This window comes from Hylobates moloch, unplaced genomic scaffold, assembly GCF_009828535.3.
Source record: "Hylobates moloch isolate HMO894 unplaced genomic scaffold, HMol_V3 SCAFFOLD_3, whole genome shotgun sequence".
In the NCBI taxonomy this organism is placed as follows: Eukaryota; Metazoa; Chordata; class Mammalia; order Primates; family Hylobatidae; genus Hylobates; species Hylobates moloch.
This window is the reverse complement of record NW_026652278.1, coordinates 32213403-32237081: the sequence shown is the minus strand read 5'-3', so window position 1 is coordinate 32237081 and position 23679 is coordinate 32213403. Positions and strand designations below refer to the sequence as shown.

General features: G+C 36.7%; 1 protein-coding gene across 8 annotated transcripts in view; it reads left to right on the top strand.

Moving 5' to 3' along the window:
- The window catches only part of BTRC (beta-transducin repeat containing E3 ubiquitin protein ligase), a 225697-nt gene that overhangs the window by 75333 nt on the left and 126685 nt on the right, over positions 1-23679 (top strand). For 3 of the 8 annotated variants that reach the window (XM_032179735.2, XM_058436076.1, XM_032179744.2), the window contains exon 2: positions 310-417. The exons of 2 other annotated variants lie outside the window; for them this stretch is intronic. In XM_032179735.2, coding sequence (XP_032035626.1) covers positions 310-417 — 108 coding nt within the window. Of the gene's footprint in view, positions 1-309; positions 418-9959; positions 10086-23679 lie in introns of all 8 variants that reach the window. 3 more of the 8 variants (XM_058436077.1, XM_058436078.1, XM_032179763.2) reach the window with 2 other exon arrangements.

The window sequence follows — 23679 nt, the reverse complement described above, 5'->3', positions numbered from 1 at the left end:
AACTGGATTGAGAAGTAGATTTCCTTTAGACTGATACATAGAAGAATAGGGACAAAATTTTTTTGACTAAATGTTTGGTTTTTTGAATGATAACTTCTTTTTTTTACCTCCTTGCCTTTTGGCCACTACTGCCCCTTTTGGGTTTCTCTCTGGGGTTAAAACCAGTAAGTAGTGTGTTTCTTAAAGATGTTTCTATCATAAAGGTCAGCTGCAACTGGAATATTGCATTCAGCCAAGCCTTAAAAATTCCTGTAATCTGTGCCATCCTGTCTCATACTGTCCCATCTCATAGTTGTCCTCTCTCTGCAGTGCTCTATGCCCAGGTCTCTGTGGCTGGGCTGCTCCAGCCTGGCGGACAGCATGCCTTCGCTGCGATGCCTGTATAACCCAGGGACTGGCGCACTCACAGCTTTCCAGGTACTTTCTCTGTCTCTGTGGGTTATTTGCGGGCATTAGTGTATGTGTCTAATTCATTAGTATGTGCCTCCTCCTTTCCCATGCTTTACTTATATTCATCTTTTCTCCTTCATATTGCCTGTATCTCACATCACTCAGTACTCCTTTAATGATTAGTTTATAATGTAGATCCAGACTGAACCACTCTTAAGACATTTTCATCATGATTGGTTACAAAAATTGACATAGTACAGCTTGACTGTTGGCTTTCAGATCAAGTAGAAGTATGACAGTAAATTTTAAAGTAATCTCAATAAATAGCAGTTCAATATGTAATATTTGCTCTGGACCTACATAAAGCCAATTAGTATAATCAATCAATTAATTACAATCAGTTTCCTGAACATTTTCTTATTTTTTTTTAAAATGATTACTCAAAGTATAAAGTGCTCTCTTCAGAGTATCTCCTGGTAATTATACTACTAAGTATATATTTTTTATAACCAGTTTTATTTATATCTTCATTAACGTTTCTAATTTCTAGGTGGAAAAACCTTTGAGACCTTTAAGTACAGTATTCACCTTGAGACAGTCTAGCTAGTGTTTCATGAATTAACAGATTCCAGTTCCCCTCAGCCTTTCTTTCTTTCTTTTTTTTTTTTTTTTTGAGACAGAGTCTTGCTTCATGGCGCAGTCTGGAGTGCAGTGGCGTGATCTCAGCTCACTGCAACCTCCACCTCCCGGATTCAAGCAATTCTCCTGCCTCAGCCTCCTGAGTAGTTGGGATTACAGCTATGCGCCACCACGCCTGGCTAATTTTTGTATTTTTAGTAGAGATGGGGTTTCGCCATGTTGGCCAGGCTGGTCTCGAACTCCTGACCTCAGGTAATCCACCCACCTCGGCCTCCCATAGTGCTGGGATTACAGGCAAGAACCACTGCACACAGACCCCTCAACCTTTCTTAGAGGCCAGGATGTCAGTTCCAGGATGTGCGAGAAACTTATAGAGAAATAATATGGAAAATTGTAGACGAAAACATATGAAAGAGTTTGGTGGTCATTGCTTATAGATTAGGGTACCATACATGATTGTTTTCTTGGCTTTTATCTACATACCTCAGGTATTTAGAATTTGTGTTTAGCATTTTATAGTAATACACAACAAATTAGTTTTTGTATTAATATTTGCCTGCTTTTAACCTGTTGTTCATATCTGTTTAGAAGAATTTCAAAGATAGGCTGTGTTAGAATGCTTGTGACTAAATTTTAGCTAAAAGAGGGGAACTTAGGTTTTCCACATTCCTAACCTGTGCTAAGAGTTGTTAATTTTTAATGATACTATTTAGTGATCATAAAGCTGGAGATTTTCATTTTTCCTTTACAAAATTTAATATCTTAAGATTTTCAGTTTTCTTTTACAAAATTTAATATTAAACTTCCTTGGCTTATACTGTGAGATACAATATAGTAAAGCATGCAGGTTCTAAAATTAGCTCAATCAAGTCTTGAATACTGTCTTTGTCACTAGTGGTATGATCCTGAACTTATTTCCTTATCTGTAAATAGATACTGTAGTAAGGGCATGCAGTGATGGTTGCTGCTTTTTATCATGATCATTATAAACATTATTGCTATTATTGGAGAGTAATTGATATCCTGAGACTGCTTATTTATTTCAAAGTGAAATATCTTTTTTTTTTTTTTTTTTTTGAGACAGTCTTGCTCTGTTGTCTAGGCTAGAGTGCAGTGGCACAATCTTGGCTCACAGCAACCTCTGCCTACTGGGCTCTAGTTATCCTCCCACCTCAAACTTCCAGGTAGCTGAGACTACAGGCACACGATCACACTTGGCTCATTTTTGTATTTTTTTTGTAGAGACAGGGTTTCACCATGTTGTCCAGGCTGGTATCGAACTCTCCAGCTCAAGTGATCTGCCTGCCTCAGCCTCCCAAAGTGCTGGGATTACAGATGTGAGCCACTGCACTTGGCTATATCTTGTATTTTTAACTACATATCATACTGACAAGGTTCTGCCATTGAAGAATCCATAATCTAGTTTGTTGGTTTTTTTTTTTTTTTTAACCTTTTCAGGGTTGCAGTTAGTTTAGGCAATCTGCCAAGTCTGAGGGAATTGTAGTGCCTAAAAGGCTGCTCCTACTTCAGAAACTAGTTTCATGTTTAGAGGCCCCCACAACCACTCTTAGGTTTGATAACTTGCTATAAAGGACTTAGAACTCACTGAAAACAATTATATTCACAGTTTATTACAGGCAAAGGACACAGGTTAAAGTTAGCCAAAAGAAGAGACACACAGGGCAGAATCTGGGAAGGATCCAATTGTAGAACTTCCAGTCATCCTGTCCCCATGGAGTCATGGATGGCATTACTGCCTCCCAGCCACAGTGTGTGACAATACTCACAGAGTATTACCAACCATGAAATTCACCTGAGCCTTTGGTGTCCAGGTATTCACTGGGGCTCTATCACATACTACTCACATGGCTGACCTCTAGTCTCTTATTTCTTCCTGGTGTTGAAACTTATAGGTATGGTTTAGTGCCCCCAACATGAATCACATTTTGTCCAGTCGCTAAATCTCTCAGGCAAGCAGAGATACTCTCACCAGACAAGAAGTTCCAGGGGCCCAGAGACCGCTTTCCAGTAGCCAAAAGCAAAGGCCATTCCTTTCTTTGGTGAAAGAAGAGTAATTCTTCACTACACAGGAGTCATGGATCTCTTTGGGAATCTGATGAGAACTATTGATCTTGGGTATTTGGCAACATTGTGTTGAATACTTTACATACATATATAGATGTTTATTATATTTCTATTTTGTGAAATGATTGAGAGCTATTAAATCACATACTTCTGAAAGTGTAATCTCCCAAGCTGATAAATTCTAGGAAGGGAATGTTCAAGGAGCTGTAAGAATATATAAAAGGGGGACCCAATCTAACCTGAAGTTTGAGGTAAAGAAGATCAGGTAATCAATGTTTAAGAGCTGAAGGATGAATAGGAATTAGCTCGATAACAGGGAGGAATGGAGGAGAAGGAGGACATTTCAGGCCTGAGGAAGAGTCAGTGCAAAGGCCCCAAGAGCCAGTGAGGCTTGGTACATTTAAGGACCCTACTGAAAACAAGACTGTTGTTTCAGAGAATAAGGAGAAAGGGAAGAGTAGAGTGAGAAAAGACTGGGAAGCTTGATCACTCTGGTCTTATGGGCCATTCAAAGTATGTAGTTTAGTCTTGATTCTAAGAACAGTAAGTCACTGAAAGGATTTAAGCACAAGTTTTACCTGATCTGATTTGCATTACTCTGGCTATAAGAAGATGCATTTAGATACGTTACTCTGGCTATAAAAAGGATAATTTCAGTAGTTGAAGAGAGAGATGATGGCAGCTTGGTTTTGGACCCAGGATCTTTAAATTGTTAAAAAATTATTGAGGACCCCAAGGTGCTTTTGTTTATATGGCTTATATCTATTGATATTCACTATATTTGTAATAGGAATTAAGAAAAAAATTTAAATATGCTTTAATTCACCTAAAGACTATAATAAACCTGTGGCATATAATGCAAATAACATTTTTATGAAAAGTATATTTTTCAAAAAAAATTAAGACTAGTATATTACATTTTTATGAATCTCTTTAATGTCTGGATTAAGAAAAGACAGCTGGATTCTCGTGTCTGCTTCTGCACTCAATCTATTGTGGTTTGTTATTTTGGTTGACATTTATGAGTAATATCTGGCCTGGCATAGGTATATAGTTTGAAAGGGAAAGATATTTTAATACCATTTTCAGGTAGTTGCAGTTTCTTGAAGATTAGTTGCAGTATAGTATCTGAAGCCTTGTCAATGAACTTCCTCTGTTATTGTATTAAAATCCATTGGTCTCAGTTTTTTTCAACAAAGTATGCTGGAACAATTGGATATCCTTGTGCAAAACAATGAACTTCAACGGTTATACTGCACGATATACATAAATTAATTTGAAATGGATCATAGACCTAAATTGGAGTTAAAATGTATAAAACTAATAGAAAATGTGGCAAAAATAATCATTGTGACTTTGGGTTAGGCAGAGATTTCTTAGCTAAGACACAAAAAATATGAACCATAAAAGAAATAACTGATAAATTGGATTCATCACTGTTTAAAAATTCTGCTTTTCAAAAGACACTTCTGAAAAATGAGCAGGAACCAGGTACAGTAGTGCATGCCTGTGGTCCCAGCTACTCGGGAAGCTGAGGCGGGAGAATTGCTTAAGCCCAGGAGTTCAGGGATATAGTGCCTGTGAAAAACCACTGCTTAAGAACAGCCTGACCAACATGGCTGAAACCCCATCTCTACTAAATTTGCATTTTTAGTAGGGACGGGGTTTCAGCCATGTTGGCCAGGGTGTTCTTAAACTCTTGTCTTCAGGTGATCTGCCCACCTCAGCCTCCTAAAGTGCTGGGATTACTGGCATGAGCCACTGCACCCGGCCTCAACAAGATTATTATTATGTCTTATGTAGCAAAAATGGGCTTATGTACTGGTTTTATCCTATCAATTCAATAATTTGTTCTATGTCAGGTTCAGCACACACAGGTGCTTGATAATGCTAGTTGACTAATAGGCAGAAACTGGATTTGAATCTAGTATCTTCTGTGCCCACCTACTGGAATTGCAGCAGTCTTAGTGCATTTGCATCCTTCTGGTTTAGGTTTTATTTACCTAGATTTTTGTTTAGGTAAATTATTTACTTAGATTTTTATTTAGGTAAAATTTACATACAGTGAGATACATAGATCATAAGTGTATTCTTAGGTGAGTTTTGACAAATGTATACTTTTGTGTAACCTTCAATTTCAAGATACACAACAGTTTCATAATCTGAGAGAGTGTCCTCATACTCCTGTCCAGTCTGTACCCATCCCCCATATGCAATTACTGTTCTGATTTGTCACCAAGAATTAGTGTTGCCTATTCTTGAACTTCATATAAATGCCGTCATATAGTATACATTCTTTGTGTCTGTTTTCTTTCAATCAGTATGATGTTTTTAAGATTTATCCATGTTGCGTATATCAGTAGTTCTCTTTTATTGTCAAATATATTTCATTATGTTAGTACACCACAATTTGTTTATCCATTCATTTATTGATAGGTATTTGGATTGTTTCCAATTTTGGCCTATTATGAATAAAGCTACTATAAACAGTTTCGTATAAGTCTTTTTTGGCATGTATTTTTATTTCTCTTAGGTACATATCTAAGAATAGAATTTGTTGGGTCATAGAGTAAGTGTATTTTTAACTTTAAAAGAGACAGTCAAGCAATTCTTCAAAGTGGTTGTCACAGTAGGAACACCCATTTTTACTAATACTGACAAATATGTTTAAGGAAATGTCTCATTTAATATAATGGCTTCATGGCTTTTTTTTTTTAATCATTGGATTCTTTTAGTAAGTTTGAAGCATCTTAAGTCAAAATTCTTACAGCAATAAGAAGGAGGAGCTATGGAGTCATTGCTGAATTTGTTGGATTACTCCTAGTAGCTCAAATTGAAACCACAGCATTGAGATGGTTTGAAAACTAGTGACAGGGAAGATGCTGAAAAAAGTTGTTAGAATAAATTCTATCGGGATATGTTTAGTTTGAAGATATTTTTATTTTCATCATTCCATTGATTTATCCTGGAAAGTGTATGAGTGATTAGAAGGTTTCTGTTGATTACCAGTAGATATATTTGATGGAATCATTTGCTCATCCCCAGCAAATGGTGATCGTATAATCTATAATATTAAATGAGAATGAGCAATAGAGTTCAAGTAATTAAAAATAGCTGAGTCATTAAAATTCTTTATTTTGCTTTAGATATTGAAAGAGAAGAGAAATGAAATTCTGACTGTAAGAATATAAGTAAGGGCCCAGGCACGGTAATGCGCACTTGTAATCTCAGCACTTTGGAAGGCCAGGGCTGGCGAATCACTTGAGCCCAGGAGTTCGAGACCAGCCTGGGCAACATAGTGAGACCCTGTCTCTACAAAAAATTAGCTGGGTGTGGTGGTACTCACCTGTCCCAGCTATCTGGAAGGCCAAGGTGGGAGGTCAAGGCTGCAGTGAGCCATGATTGCGCCACTGCATTCCAGCCTGGGTGACAGAGTGAGACCCTGTTTCAATTTAAAAAATATAGATAGATAGATAGATAGATAGATAGATAGATAGATAGATAGATAGATGATAGATAGATAGATAGATAGATAGATAGATAGATAGATAGATAGATTTATATGGCCCTAGAATACTTTAGGTATCAAGTATAACTAGTAATTTTAGGAAAATCTTGAGCTAAGTGAAACATGATATTTTAACATTAGCTAGGGTTCCATGTCAAAGGTTGAAATTGTATTCAATTCAGGAGAGGTGTTATATTTTATTACTTAAGAATGCTTACAATTCTACTGAATTTTACCATGTACAAAGTGAAATGGTAAAATGGAACAATACTAGGAAAATTAAGCATTATTCATTTTATATCTATGGAAAACTTAATTTTACATTTGAGATTTTAGAGGAATATGGATTATCGAATTGAATATACATTAACATTCAAGTTCTATTACAAAACAATACCATAAGGAAAATTATCCTGTGACAGAAATGCTTCTCATTCTGTAGCTGATACCCCCTCTATTGTATATGAATAATTTCAGTGTAGCACAATTTCTGTATAATAAATGTAGTTATTTTTTGTGTATATGTTAACATTTGACTTGTATTTATCCCAGCTACACCCCTCACCTTAGGGGTTTGCAAGGAATGACAAATCAAACATGTTTTTTATTTGTTTATTTGTGCAGAAATTTTTTGTTCCCCTAATAAAATGAATTATTGTTTATTATGGAATATGTACATTATTTGGTAAATATGTAAACAAGAGTATCACCCATATGCCTTCCACTTTAAGATAATTATTGCTAAATTAACATATTAGTGTCCTTTTAACTGGAATGACTTATCCATCCACGTGTGCCTGTGCGTGCACACACACACATGCCCAAATAATGGTTTCGTTTTTAAGTACTTTTATTACCATTTAATTAAATTATGAGATATACAATTAAAACATTTAATATTAATTGTAGAAAATACAGAGAAGTAGAAAGAAGGAAGGATTTTAAATGTCCTCCCAGAGATTACCATTTCAATGATACTAGTAATTTCTGAATTTCACCTATATCATATTGCTCAAATTCTACATTCATCATCTGGTAATACTGATTTTGGTCACTGTTTATCTCAGATAGCTGCTCACATGTTTTTGAATTGAACAGAGTTTGAATTTGGCTTATATCTGACCACCACCTCCCTCTCATGTAATTGTTAGTCATTTCAAATTTTGCAGTTCCCCAAAGGTGCAGTGTTCTTTTATATATCTGTATCTTTGCATATACCGTTCTGCTTACCTGAAAAACCCCTCCACAAACACCTATTGTCCCTTACCCACTCTCTGCCTTTGTCTACCTAATCTTCAAGATTCAGCTTAAGCTGAGCTAGAATTAAAGTCTTCCCTGATCTTTATCTTCTCTCTCTTAAACTAGTCAGAGGATCTGTACCCAGAGCATGCATGGAATTCTGTGCCCTGTAAAATTGACATGAAGAAAAGGAGTATTCATTTTCGTACCAAATTCTTTAACAGAAAATTCCTGATTGGGTCTAACTTTTTACGTGTGTTGGATTAGATGGTCATATACAGAAGGGAAAGAATAGCAATATAAGTCTTCTCACGCCTCTAATCCCAGCACTTTGGGAGGCCGAGGCGGGCGGATCACAAAGTCAGGAGATCGAGACCATCCTGGCTAATGCGGTGAAACCCCGTCTCTACTAAAAATACAAAAATTAGCCAGGCATGGTGGCGGGCGCCTGTAGTCCCAGCTCCTCGGGAGGCTGAGGCAGGAGAATGACATGAACCCAGGAGGCGGAGCTTGCAGTGAGCCGAGATCGTGCCACTGCACTCCAGCCTGGGCGACAGAGCGAGACTCTGTCCAAAAAAAAAAAAAAAAAAAAAAAAAGGTCTTCTCATTGGCAATGTAAGTAATTTTATGTTTTTATGTCTCACACATACACATACATATATACTACATTATGTCAAATTAGTAAGTACAAAGCTTTTGTATATGAATTTAAGTTTTCTATTTAAAAGAAAGTACATAATTAGTTTTACCAAAATATAGTTGCTGCTGTTCATTGTAGTTTCTACCCTTTATATGAGCCATTGTTTGGGGGAAGTACTTGTTTTGTTACTGGTAATAAACTACAAGGGAGATTTGTAATATAATATTAGTATATTTCCCCTAGATTTTTAAAAAGCAGGTCATTTTTTTTAAGCATTTCAACTGCAGCACAGTGCAATCTTTTGGGGAGAATTGGTAAAATGAGGATAAAATGAGTACAGGATTCCAGCAGCTTGAAAATAACACAGTAGGCCAGACGCAGTGGCTCACACCTGTAATCCCAGCACTTTGGGAGGCCAAGGCGGGTGGATCACGAGGTCAGGAGTTTGAGACCAGCCTGGCCAAGATGGTGAAACCCCATCTCTACTAAACATACAAAAAAAAAAATTAGCCGGGTGTGGTGGTGGGCGCCTGTAATTCCAGCTACTCGGGAGGCTGAGGCAGAGAATTGCTTGAACCCGGGAGGCAGAGGTTGCAGTGAGCTGAGATCACGCCACTGCACTCCAGCCTGGGCAACAGAGTGAGACTCTGTCTACAAACAAACAAACAAACAAACAAAAAAAAGAAAATAACACAATATTTGACCAAAATCTCTTTTGTATTCCCTACTCTGGTTCAATTCCAGTAGTCCTGGAAATGTGCCTATGGACTATTTACAGTGAGATTATAAAACTGAATCATGATTTTGGTGAATAGAAGCCAGAGCATGTGCCTACAGCACCCCAGCTGGCAGTAAGCTCTCCCTAGGTTTATGAATGTAGTTAGATGGTCCCCAACTGTTTACAAGACAGCAGAGGTGAGATCTTTGATTGACAAGTCAGAAATGCATTAGATCATTCTCTCTGCCAGTCTCTGGTTCATGCTGTTAAAAATGTCAGCCTCCAAGTTTGAATGGCAGCCTGAGGGCCTTAGAAGCTTTTTGTTTTCTGAGATGGAAACACAAATTGGATGTGTGCCTGAGTGCTTCATCCTGGGCTGTAATTTCGTCTTTTAGCTAAGAACCACAAGGTACACGAGCAAAGCACCCTGTAAACAATAATACTGTGGAAAAAAAATAAACAAGGTCGTGTTTCTGGTACGTTGATCCAATGGTGTCCTGACCTCTATCACGTTGAACATCTCCACTCTGATTGCTGTTCCCTTTGGCATTACAATGAGAGAAAGAGAGACTGACATAGGAAGAAAAGATTTAAAGTTGCAGTATCGTTGCACATTCCTTGTATTGGCTATGAAATATTGAACTGTCAGGATGTGACACTTGGTTTTTTAAGCAACCTTTCTTGTTTGAGGTGTTTGCAGTTCATTCCTTTCTCCCCCATTTGTCTGCTTTCATTGATAGGGTTGGAAGTAGTTGCCTTAAATGCGTGAAAAGGGACAGTGTTAAAGAGAAGTGATGCTGATGGAGCCAAACAAACTTAACACTGGAAAATAAATGCAGGCTGTGGGGCAAAGGAGATAAAGATGGGTTAGTATATTATTAATAGTGGAATTTATGGAACACCCTATTGTAAGGAAGAATCAGGTTAGGTCCCAGTTCTGTTTTTGTGGAGGCAGGAAGTTGGGAAGGTGGTATTGGGTAAAGAGATGCAGTGACATAGTTTGTTAAACTGATAGCCTACTCTATGGCAGTATTGCCAGGCCAATCAAAATTCACCCAGCTATTTTATTTATTGCTCTTATTATCCAGTGTCTTTAACAAGTGGTCAAATTATAGAAGACTTTAAAATTTTGGGAAGAAAAATATTTTTTAATGTGGAAAGTGTGTATTTATAGTAAGAAAGTTCATTAGGTAATATGGAAGAAACATTATGCTTATATTAGTCCAGCTTATGCCAAATGAATAGAAAATCTTCCTTGTAAAAGCCACCATATATTTCTTGGAAAATATTTTGTAGTAACAAAATGATTTTCTATTATGTTTTAAATTACATCTTTTTTTTCAAGCTGTGAGTAGGAGTTTATAAATTACAATACATCTTAAAACATATATTTTTAAAAAACGTTTTTCTTCTAAGGAAGCACTATTGATATATGCTTTCATTTTCATCCCTTTTGGGGCATCGAATTTACAAGTAAAGTTTTAACTGAGAATGAATGGCCTTTTGCAGTTCTTCTGGAGTATGGAAAAGAGTTTGTATTGAAAGTTCCTCAGTGGCTGGGCACTGTGGCTCATACCTATAATCTCAATACTTTGGGAGGCTGAGGTGGGTGGATCACTTGAGCTCAGAAGTTCGAGACCAGCCTGGGAAACATGGTGAAACCCCATCTTTACCAAAAACAAAAAATTAGCCAGTTGTGGTGGTGCCGGTCTGTGGTCCCAGCTACTCGGGAGGCTGAGGTGGAAGGATCGCCTAAGCCTTGGAGGTGGTGGTTGCAGTGAGCTGAAATCATATCACTACACTCCAGCCTGGGTTGACAGAGTGAGACTCCATCCAAAAAAGAAAAAAAAAAGGCAACTATTTAGCTTAGCCCTCTCCTCTGAAAATGTGAAAAGCAAGAGCTGTTCTGCATCAGTCCAGTGAAATGCACTGGAAAAATGGTGTTGGTAATTCCTGCTTTGAGGTCATGCTAGAAAGAGAGAAGATAATACTTGTAAAATATAAGTCCTGCTCCTTTGTAGCCAGATCTTTGTCCTTACTTAAAAATATTATGCTCAGAAAGTAATACCAAAAGGAGGGATATTAAGAACTAGTGATTGTTGTTTTTAAGTATTGCTCTGAATTTTTAAAGCATAAACATTGATGTAGATTTGCATTTAAGCTATGAAAACCCACTGTCTTGACTCAGTGGGGGAGTTTTCAAAAATCATTCTTGTAGAAATTGATTTCTCATTGGCTGATTTCTACAGGATGAATGAAAACAAACCATTTTTTGCAGTCTTAGAAGAATAAGAGGAATGCAAGTGTTTAAGAAATGAGACTGAAATGTGCTTTTATGGAGTTTTCTAAATCTAGTACAAAGAAACTACAAAATTTCTTCTTGGTGTATTATGCATCAATACAGTGAAAATGCCTCACAGCTTATGGGCTTTTTACAGCCACACCTTCACAATTAATGATTAGCTTTATTATTTAAACTCCAGGCTTGCCTCATGAGCAAACATCAGTGTATTCATAGAACCATAGAATTTCAGCATTGGACCAGACATCAGAGGCCATCTAGTCACATATGTCTCGTAATATAGAAATCCTTTATGAAATGTGTTTGGAAGGGAGTCATCTAATCTCTCCCTGATCACCACCATTATTGGTGAATCGAACTTCTTGAAGCATCTTGCTTTTACTTTGTTGGTTCTACTAGAAAGTTTTTTCTTGGCCAGGCATGGTGGCTCATGCCTATAATCCCAGCACTTTGGGAGGCTGAGGCAGGCGGATTGCCTGAGCTCATGAATTTGAGACCAGCTTGGGCAGCATGGTGAAACCCAGTCTCTACTAAAAATCCAAAAAATTAGCCAGGCGCGGTGGTACATGCCTGTAATCCCAGCTACTTGGAAGGCTGAGGCACACGAATCGCTTGAACCTGGGAGGCGGAGATTGCAGTGAGCTGAGATCACGCCCACTGCACTGCAGCCTGGGCGACAGAATGAGACTGTCTCAAAAAAAAAAAGTGTAATCAGTCAGAATACAGTGTAGACACGTCTTGTTTTGAACACAATTTAAATAATGTAATTTACTGCCTAAGATTGCGTATACTTCTTTTTTGTGAATGATGGAAAAATTTCTAGGAACTTAGCCTGGGTTTGTTTCCTCATCTTTTCTTTGAAGCCAGAAAAGCATATGTAAGCACTTTGACAAATGATACAATGCAGTGGCATATCAGAGTGGCACAGGTATTTTAAACCTAGCTCCAGTTCCTGAAGATGGTGAACATCTGTTTAGAGGTACTGTAGAGCTCCACAATGCACTAATTGAATTACTCTTTTCTGGAGTTGCTGACTGCACTAATTGAATTAGAATCTCTCTCTCTCTCTTTCTGTGTGTGTGTGTGTGTGTGTGTGTGTGTGTGTGTGTGTGTGTGTGTAAATGAGATAATTCCAACCTTAACAGGAGAGACTGTGAGAGACATAACTGATGGTGTGTACTGTGCTGCTATCTAATGGCAGCCTATGGAACTACTACGTGGTCTCCAGGGAATAGAAAATACAGTGTGACCTCAGTCTAACCCCATCCAGTTTAGTTCAAAAGGTCCCAGGATGTAATTTTGTAATTCTAAATTGAAAAGGAAAGAATGTGATAAATTTCTTTATTAAAAATTAAGATTTATTAGGCATAAAGTTTTTAAGTACTAAGTTACAAATACTCAACTGAATTAAAAATTTCCTTTAACTGGTAAAAAAAAAATCGAGTTGGTGGGTCATCTTTTTTCTCATTTTGCCCTTCAGTGACATAAACGTAAAAAGGAATTAACGTTTTTGAAATGTCTTAGCATCATAGAAAAGATAAATGATATAGAGCTTGTTCATATTTTTAAATACAATTTTTTTCCTGGTTGTTAGAAATAAGGTGTTACCAGATTTTGCTTGTATATGATTATGCTTGTATTAATTATAGCATTATCAAAGTAAGTTGTACAGATCTCACTTGTTCTTTTTTTTTGAGACGGAGTCTCACTCTGTCACCCAGGGTGGTACCATCTCGGCTCACTGCAAGCTCTGCCTCCCTTCACGCCATTCCCCTGCCTCAGCCTCCGGAGTCGCTGGGACTACAGGCACCTACCACCATGCCTGGCTAATTTTTTTGTATTTTTAGTAGAGACGGGATTTCACTTTGTTAGCCAAGATGGTCTGCATCTCCTGACCTCGTGATCCGCCCGCCTCAGCCTCCCAAAGTACTGGGATAACAAGCATGAGCCACCATGCCCGGCCTCTGTTGTTCTACTTAATAGTTTAAAAAATTAACTTGATTACAAATTTGAGCAAGTTTTAAACCCTCCTAAGTGAAGTCAGTTATTTTGTTCCTTTAAAAGAAAAAAAGAATCTTACTCACAATTTACTGATTTTTGTAAAACATCATGCAAATGTAGTCCTGCGCAACATTAAAAGCAAATACACTGAGGACAACTCAACATGAAATATATTTTGATTCAGTTTAACTTTAGGCATTCTAACTTGTAAAAATGGCCCTTAACAGAAAAATACATATGTATAATCACTTGATTTATAGAATGTGTATGTGTGCATACAAAACCACTTAAGTAATAGAAAAGTGCTGTTGGTTACCATTCTGAGCATTTAAAACGATCACTTTCCATTTGATCATATTAAAGATACAGAAACAAGTATATAGCATAGAAAAGTTTTAATTTCTTCTATGTAATCTTCATTATTAAAATGTTTGAATATGCCATTATTTTGTAGGCTAATTTTTCATTGTGAGATTGAGGTACTTAGATTTCTTGTATGAATAGCTCTCACTAAAATGACTATAATTTGTACTTTTTATATTGTCCTTAGGGAGATTTTACTGATTTAGAAAATCCTTTTGAGATCAAGTAGATGTAAGGCTTTACAAATAACATGGCCATTCACAACTAGCCACAACTCCGATTCTATTCACATAGAGTACCTTTTATTTGCCAATTACTGTACAAAGTATTGGGCATAAATTAAGATTCAGAACCTATCCTCAAGGAGCTTATAGTTATTTATTATACATGTATTAAGTACTTATATACCAGTCACTATGCATATAATTACTGGTGTTAACCATTAGTCATATGTATTTTTTTCTGATTTATTGAGCTAGAAGTCTGGCTTAGTAGTAGTCCTAAGGAAATGGTATACTTATGTTCATATCAGATATATCTCATCTCAGCAAAAAAGTGATAAGGTATATTTCAGACTAGTTTGTGTCTTAAATGGTTTTCTCTCTGCCTTTACATACCTTCTAAGGGAACAGTGATGTTTGTGATAGCTCTACATGTAGCTTAAAAAGAGATGATAATATTTGTTACAATGCCTCCTACTGGTTGATCATAGATTTTCGGTCCTTGTTGTCTTCAGAACTGGTAGTTCCCACTGGTGATTTGATAGTTAGTTTGGGGCTTCTACTGAGGCTATAACTGAGAAAGAGTCTATTGCATACAAGGTATAAAGTGCTTCTTTAAACAATCTGTTTCTAGAACCTAAATTGTCCTGGGACCAGCTCTTGATATAAAAATTCATGGAAACCTGTTTTTCAGAGTGTGGTAACTCCTTGCCATAGTGCTGTAGTGTTAAAATTCACATTGGCCAGGTTGTTCTGTAAATTAAACACTGACAGCTACCCTCAGGGGAACAGCCAATGTATTTATGATGATGTGCTGATTACACAAAATACACTGCAAGCAGAAAACAGCTGCAGAGAATAAACCTCTTAAAAAGAATACAATTACAAATAGCACCCTCAGTATTTCTAGTGGTGAGTGTAGAATACAGCATGCTAATGCAAGTTTCTTACTTAGTCCGCCTGAAAACAAAAAATCTGAAGGAGATAAGTTAAATTATGGTTGAATGCACGTGTGGTGCCAGCATAGCAGTGAACAAATTTCCTTTCTCAAGAGCATGGCTGTAAGTGCACAGATTTCAGGTGTGGAGTAGTCTAACCACCCTCCCTCATTTTGTTAGTAGGTTTTATTAGTGGTTTTCTCATATATAGTAGGGCATGGCCTAGAGGTTATAGGGGTTCTAGACATTTGAAAGATATTACACAATGAATGGGGCAGGAGTGTAACTAAATTGTGGTTACAAATTTCTGGTAGAAACTCGATATGTTAGGGTTTAGTTATCGACATTTCATTTGAAGATACAACTATATATTTTCAGTGTTATTAATGGCATTGAAGATGGTGCCCTTGGAATTAATAAAAGGAGTCAGGACTCTGGTAGGATCTTTCTGATTTCTTAGATTCTGTTTTTCAAGAATAGTGGTGTTTTTGGACATTGGAATAGCTGATTGTATATTTGTAGGAGTATCAGCTCTCAAATATGTCCCTTTTCATTCCTGCATCTTACTGGTCACATGCATACAGGTAAGAAGATTAGAAAAAAATTTTAGTTTTCCCTATTTGAGATTCTCTCTGTTAGAGCTTAGGGTCAGTATCTATAAAATATATTTCAACTGCTGAGCATGGTAGCTTCTGTTTAAATCAGAAAATATGTTGATCTTTCAAGACATAAATTTACTCAAGCCAACTGTGAGGTATAGCGCAGGGACACAGTGATTGGAAACAGTTCACTTCACCCGCCTGAAACTAAGAATCAACTCTTCAGTATATGGATCACTGGTATGTAATAATCGACTATTATCGGTCTGTCTGTTGGTCTCTTTTTAAATCAGTTTGGAACCTCCTGGAGTCATTTTCTTGCTCTACTGACATCAATCCCATGTGGCAGAGGAGTTGTGTATAATCGCTTTGGTTTAATCAATAGAATAATTGATAAACCAGATAAGATTTAAACTGATTATAGCCCCAACAGAATTCCCCAGAGGCCTTGGACTCTCTTAATTTTGACATGTGTGTTGTGTACCCTGAGGATGAAGTGCAGTTTGAATTATCTGCTTTCATTTGCTTAATGACGGGGAGGGTGTTAAAGTCAAATGTTTAATTAACCCAGCAATGGGCTGCGTTGTCACTTACACACAGCTGATTGAGATATCTCATGGAGAATACTGAATAGGAATGATAATGTGGCACTGGGACGGAAGATTGCTTTTTCAATCCATTTGCTGGGTCACTGCTTTGAATGTCTTATTGGATGAAAGGCATTCAGCCTGGAGAAAAAGTTCAGCATTTAAGTACATTTTGTTCTCTTTCCTCCCCACCTCCCCAACCCCCTCCCTGCTCAGAAGTTAACTAAAACAGATATGTTCTAGGTTTAATAAGCCATCCATGTACTAGTAAGAGGTCAGGATAGCCAGTAGCCTCAAGCTACATAATTTCCTGTGGAAACAGAAAAATCCTACTAGCCTCTAAGGTATTCTAAATGTGAGCTCTTTTGTCCCTCACATCCTGTGTCCCTTGCCATTATTGTGAGGTTGTCTTTGGTTACTTGTCTCTTGCCTTTTTCTGTAGTGTTTGCTAGATGTGCAGCTACCTCTAGGGCCAAAGGCAGACCTTTTCCTCCCAAAGAAGCAAATTATCCAGTATGTTTTTTGCTACTTGATATACCTGGCTTCTATTTGGTTGTAATTGTGACTAAGAATTATAGTGAGACTGTTGCACTATTCAGAGAGATGAAAATTTGAGGCATTACAGATTCTTGCTTTTTTGGCTACTGCTATTATATAAACAGTTGATGCTGTGTATATTTCATTTTGTTGAGAGACACTTTGCTTTCTGTATGGACTAAAAAATTAGGCCAGGAAAGATTCCAATATTCAACACCATCAAAAATGCGGTCTAGGCAACTGGAGTTTTAATGACTTGCTGCCCACAAAAAATCCCTGACTAGCTTTGTACTGGAATGTAAAAATTCATTGAATGCATATGAGCAAAACTTTAAAAAAAAAATTAACCATGACTTTCCTTCTTTGTAGTTCTTATGTTTCTTCCCTCTGTCCCCCAAAGACCTAAACCAGGAATTTACTAATTTTTTTCTTTGCTTTAGTCATTTGTATTCCAGAGAGCACAATAGGGAGAAGGATACAAGATTGATTTTTTATGTGTGTCCTCTTGAAAGCAGAGTCTGGGGCATGAATACTGTGGGGGGTGGGGGGGCCGGTTACAAAGCAATAGAAGCATGCATCTAGTGTTCGGGCGCAGGTTGGACTTTTGCGGGTCAAGGCAGACCAGACGAGTAGCTTATCTTGAGGGACACAAGTAATAGACCAAATATAGAGCAGCTATTTCAGGAATCATGTAGGTCATTTAATTATCCATTATGATTGAGTGGCTAATGCTCTTTTGGCAATTACACGACCTCTGTTATTCTTGAAACCTATCCAGGCCCTTGTGGGTCGAGTGACCCACAAGTCAGTGCTCTCAGACTTGATTCCACTCAGAAAGAAAGGAGATGTTGGGAACCACTGGCATTTAGAAATGGCCATGCTTTCTTTACTGACCACTACCCAGAATGTCCTTTGTACAGCAGTGATATGCAACTGGTTTTGAAGTCAACTATTCCTTCATTGTATATAGGAGCAAAAGATGCATTATACATTGGTTTCCACAAGAGGGTATTTTGGCAGGAGATACTTTAATAGCACAATTACCTGTTATGGTATTCACTAATTCTGTACTGTAAGAACAACTACTATGATATTAAAATTAATGTTTGATACCTGTCAAACCAATTATCTATTACCAAACTCTGTAGTGGTATTTTCCATTCCATAATGCAACAACTGCTATTGATGATAGCTATAACAAATATTAGTATATTATTAATTACTAATAGTAATTATAGTAACAGAGATTAGTAATAATAACAAAATGCCATTGATGATAGCTAATAACAAATTTTAAAATGTCATTTATTAAAATTAGCCCAATTTGAATTTCAGTGCTACAACTGTTATTAAAAGGCCACTTTAAAATTAGGTTCTGGTCAAAGACAGAATAATTTGGAAACATTTTTATTGTTTATCACTTATTTTTTTCTTTAATCAACCAAGTATTATTAATATTTCCAAAAAAAAAAAAAAACAATTTCAGCCGGGCACGGTGGCTCACGCTTGTAATCCCAGCACTTTGGGAGGCCAAGGCGGGCGGATCACGAGGTCAGGAGATCGAGACCACGGTGAAACCCCGTCCCTACTAAAAATACAAAAAATTAGCTGGGCGTGGTGGCGGGCGCCTGTAGTCCCAGCTACTCGGAGAGGCTGAGGCAGGAGAATGGCGTGAACCCGGGAGGCGGAGCTTGCAGTGAGCTGAGATTGCGCCACTGCACTCCAGCCTGGGTGACAGAGTGAGACTCCGTCTCAAAAAAAAAAAAAAAAAATTTCTGCTAAATGATAGTAAAATTTTCTATAATTTAGTGACTTGTGGGATAATTTGAGAAAAGAAAATGTACATTTCTTGTGATTCTTTAAATCGAAGATAGTTACGGTGTGGAAAGTAATGGCAGCATAATCAAATTAATTGTAGGATTTGTCAGAAACGCACAAAATTCTGTAAAGTTAGCAAAATGGTAGATTAGAGGTATACAGCCATTCTCTAGCATTTCAATAACTTAAGACCTTAGGCTTAAGAGAAATAATTTTGATATTCTTTAAGTAGAAACTATTTGCATTGCTATAGAAAAAGGCAGTTCCTTCTATTGGAGAAAAAACATCTTTTAAAAATTTGTTACTTACACATCAAAGAGCATTGCTTTAAAACAACAACAACAACAGAAACCCAACAAGGTTGTTTATCCCTGGAGCAGTAAAATTAGCCATCCTTCCCAATAAATTTATTAAATTACCTCTGGTAGAACTCCAAGCTAATCTGTTTTGGTTTTATTTTCATTTTGTTGTTTGGTGATGTTAACAAATGAAAAATTGAAGACATGAATTGGTGTTTATAACCTTTGACCCTTCAGAAATAGAAGACTTCTCACTCAAATTTTAAATCCTTAGGCCAATACTACCTTAGGGTCTGGCTACTTAGAGACCCATGAGAATGCAGTTAATCTGAGTTATATTTGCTGTTTTCTGTTTAAAAACATATTTTCTCTCATTCTAGTTTTTTCATTTCTGTAGGGGAGGTGAACAGAAAATGGAAAGCAGGATTTACAGCAAAAGTTACAGATTAAACTCAAGTATCCCAAATAAGGAGTATAATTAGTCTACTTACCATTTTAAGAGGAAAGCAAGGGATATAATGTATGGTATATGATTTTTTTTTTCTCCCTATGTGTTACTTTTCTTTAAGGCATACCCTTCAATATCTATGCTGAGACATGTTTTTTAGCCTTGGGAACCAAAAATTTATAGAAATAAGTGAGAGGAATAGTATTTGTAATTTTAAAGACCCAAAGAGACATTAAGGCAGTATCATTAGTGGGGAAGGACACAGTATAATAATAAGCCTATATAATAATTTCTTAATTAGGAAAAAAATGATTAAACAAGACCAGTCCATATTAGAGATATACACCTAAACACAGATTTTAATCTAGCCCAATCTAGCTTTCAAAAATGTAATTTATTTACTTGGGATGGTTTTACATCTCGGGATATTAGCTTTTATTAAGTTTAAAGGAATCTTAAATTTCTTTCAAGATATTGTTGAATTGTAATAAAATGGTAACACCAAAGCAAGGAAGATATCCAAGGAGATGAAAGTCATTTAGCAAAAAGAAACAAAAAACCAGAAAACAAGGATGACAGAAAAAGAAAAATTCGTCAGAGAGAAAGAATTTTGTCATACATCCTGATGGTTCTATAGTTCTCAGTCCTATTTTGATAAAAAAAACTACATAAGAAAATGTACAGAGGTCTTTGAGTTACAAAAATAACCAGATGTCCTTATTAGTAGAAGCAAATATTTGCCTCTTAATTTACACAAAACTATATGCAGAGGATCTCTGGATGAAATATTGTTGTAAACATGGCAGCAAAGAAAATCATGGCACAAAAAAATCTGTCCAAAACACATAATCGTGAAGGTAATGTCTTAAAGAGGAAAGCAGTTTTTTAAAAGATTCCCATGGATTTAAAGGTAAAAGGTAAGTTAAGCTAGTTATATTTTGGTTTACATGATACATATGCTTGGCTTTTTATTATGTATGTGTTTCTATCTTAAATCCCCCTGGTGAATTTTAATTCATTTTGCCTTGCTTATTTCGCTGCTTTGTACATTGTTGTTGCATTTTGAACAGTGTAAACATATGTGTGAATTGCTTTTTTTTTTCCGTGAAAGAATGGTTGTCCTTTTAGTTCCGTCATGAAAAACACAACCTACAGTAGTGTAAGATGCCTGCTTTGCAAGCCTGTTTGGGATTTTAAAATATTAACCCACATTTTAATAAATAGATGTAGTTTTGTAATTGCATTCGTACATTAAGCACGATAAAAATGTAAAAAAAAAAAAAAACTACTCGAAAGGGTAAGGTAGAAAGTGTTTTTTTTGTTTGTTTTTAAATCAAGGCTTTAGAGCCAAAAAAAAAACCTTTAAGTTTAAATGGACTATTACTTCGGATGTGGAGCATATTAACATAATTACAAACTCTTTTATATACTCATAGTCATTGCTAATTTGATGTTCAAACCTTTGATTAAGAAGTCACAAAGCTGACTGTGTTCAGACAGCTGTGTAATATCGCTCCTATTCACAAAACAGATAACTGTTTTAGCCCCCCCTTTTTTGGTCCCCATATTTATTGCTACAAATTTGTCTTTCTCCTATAGCTAGACTTTTAGTTAATGGTGAAATATTAAAATGTTGTATTGTGATATTTTCAGTGACTTGAAAGTTAACAGAAAGCAACACTGCTCATTCATGCCCTTGCCTTGTCACTCCCTGGTGCAGTTCATCTCTTCTATCCTTCTTATCAGAGTATCTCAGTGCTTAGTTGAGCTTGTTTATCTTAAAAGAGCAGGAGGCAGCTTTTAGGGAGTAAGCTACATGTTCCAGTGTAACAGGCACCAATGCTGTTTGACTTGAAAAACATTTGATCTCTTACATTAACAGCCCATGTCACTGTAATAGGTGCTACAGCCGGGTTGTTCAGTTTTCTATTATTTTAGCTTTGAAATAACTGTTAGTGCTGCCCCAAAATCTTCGTGTATAAAATTGTATATTGGCTGTCCCCCCAGGACTCGTAAGTAAACAAGGTGATATGTGTGGCCAGAGGGAGGATATTTGTTGGCTTTGTTTTAGATAATAACTGATCCTGTCTAAAGATGTTTTCTGTCTGATCCCTGATAGTGGGTGCTGCATGACATTGTGTAAATTCGCAGACCTAGCAATATTTTAAGGCAGATTTCTGTTTGTTACTAATATATGTGCTCAGTAACTATTAATTATGAACTTTCATTTTTTTCTTTGATAATGAAACATTTAGTTTTTATGAAGCTTAATGTCAAAGATCCTGCAGTTTTCCTAAGTATAGCAGTTTGCACAGCAGTTGTTGAAAAATGGGCAAGCAAGAATTTAAAGGGAATGTTTATTAGACTTAAAATATTACTTTATTTAAAAATAATTCAGTTGTGGGTATAATTTCTGTGCCAGGAATAGTTTGACAGTTGTAATCAGATAGCAGTATTAAAAGAACAGAAAACAAAATTCGTATAAGCAGGTTGATGTTTTCTTCCTCTTTAAGAGTACTTCGACTTTTAATAGTGGTAGAATGGCAGCAAATAATTTTAATCCTTCCTTTCTTCCTTCCTCTATTTTGAAGAATCTGATTTTTCTCATTCTTATTTTTTTCTGATACAGCATTACCACGCCACCCAGTTACTTTCTTCGAATTTAACCTAAATTAGATACATCAGCCAGAACAAGCATAATTGGTTGAAAGGCAGCCATCTATCTAGGGAGTTCTTCTAAATACTGAATGTGTCATGCGCTTTGACATATCTGTAATCTCTGAATACAGAAAGCACTTTCTGTGTTAGCTGTAGGTGTTAAAGCAGTAGTGTGTTTTAAGAATGTGTGCTGTGCAAATTCTGGCTTGTGAGGTAATGACAAGTGTTTGCCTGCATAGACAATATATTTTTCCCCCTGAGGTCCCCACACACCTAGTTTCCCTCAAGCTTATCATCTCTGTCAGGTTAATCAATAGGCACCGTATGGCAGAGGGTCAGTAATCAGTGTCATCGTGCCTTTAAATCGTGTTGAAAATTTGCTTAAAGCCTGGGCCAATTAACATCGAGATGATGAATGGATGGGAAGATGGGAAGAGCCTGCCGCTCAGGGGCTTTGTGAGGAGGAGATGCTCAGCTGTTGAGCAGCAGACACCAGCGAATAAAATCAGCCATTCATGTGAGCTCAGTCCACCCACTCTTAATGATAATGTCAATCTAGCAAAATATATACACATTGGAGTTGTCACAAGTTCATAAATCAAAGGAGTTTGTCAAAGGCATTCAGATTAACGAGGCAGCAGCAATAACAAGTCAAATTTGCATAGAGAATTGCTCGAATCTCAGTAAATTATGATCCTGTTTTTCATTTGATTATTTGCTAATGTCTCAAGAGGGAGAATGATTATATTAGCATGCAAAATCTACTCCAGAAGTAGAAATCTGAGGTATAGAAGACCAGTGCACTATGACAATTAATCAGTTTCTGCATACTAGCATAAATGCACAAGGCCCAGAAATGAACTTTTTTTATTATTATTTCTCCTTGCTACTGATCCAAATGGTTCAGCTTGACAGAGACTTTATATTGCTTTAACAGTGTTCTGAATTGTGCCTGCAGGCAAGACATAGTTATGCAGCTATAACCAACCTATCCATCTGCCAACCAGATTGGAATTCTCCTATCCAAGGCTTCCATTAACCCCCACTGACAGCTCCAAACAGGATTAAGAATTTGGAAGCATAAAAAATAGTTGTTCTTTGCAAATATACACAATCCCTCTGCATTTTGAGAAAGGATGCATCTGTAGTGTTTTATGATTAGTGTCGGACAGTGTGGGGGGGAAAAAGCCTGCTTGGCAGTTTTTTGACTTCTGTCACGGGGAGTAAGGCAGTGCTAATGGAAGTCCTCTTTGGTTGTCCCAGAGAATGTTGTCCATTCTATCTAGTTGTTAGCACTGTGCTTGGAATTGGTATATTACTAGAAAAGAGCACTCCTTGAAAACCTTAACTGGTGGATCTCTTGAGTTTAGCAGTATAGGGAGGCCTTGATGTGGTTGTGGTTTAATAGAGTATGTCAAATGATAAACATGCTGGAGAAGCAATGTGCATGAAAACATGCCAGAGAATATCTTGGGAGGACACTTTAGGTCCTCCCTAAAATGAATCCTTGAATAGGATTTTCCGAACAGCTTCTGAACTTAAATGACCTAAGTTTTCCCCATTGTATCCTAAAAGGATTAATTAAAATTTGTTTAAACACACACACAGTGTTTTTTTTTTAATGTCACCTTTCATAGAAGAAAGGTGATTTTGAGTGATTTTGTCCATGTAGCTAAGATATCTGTTAAC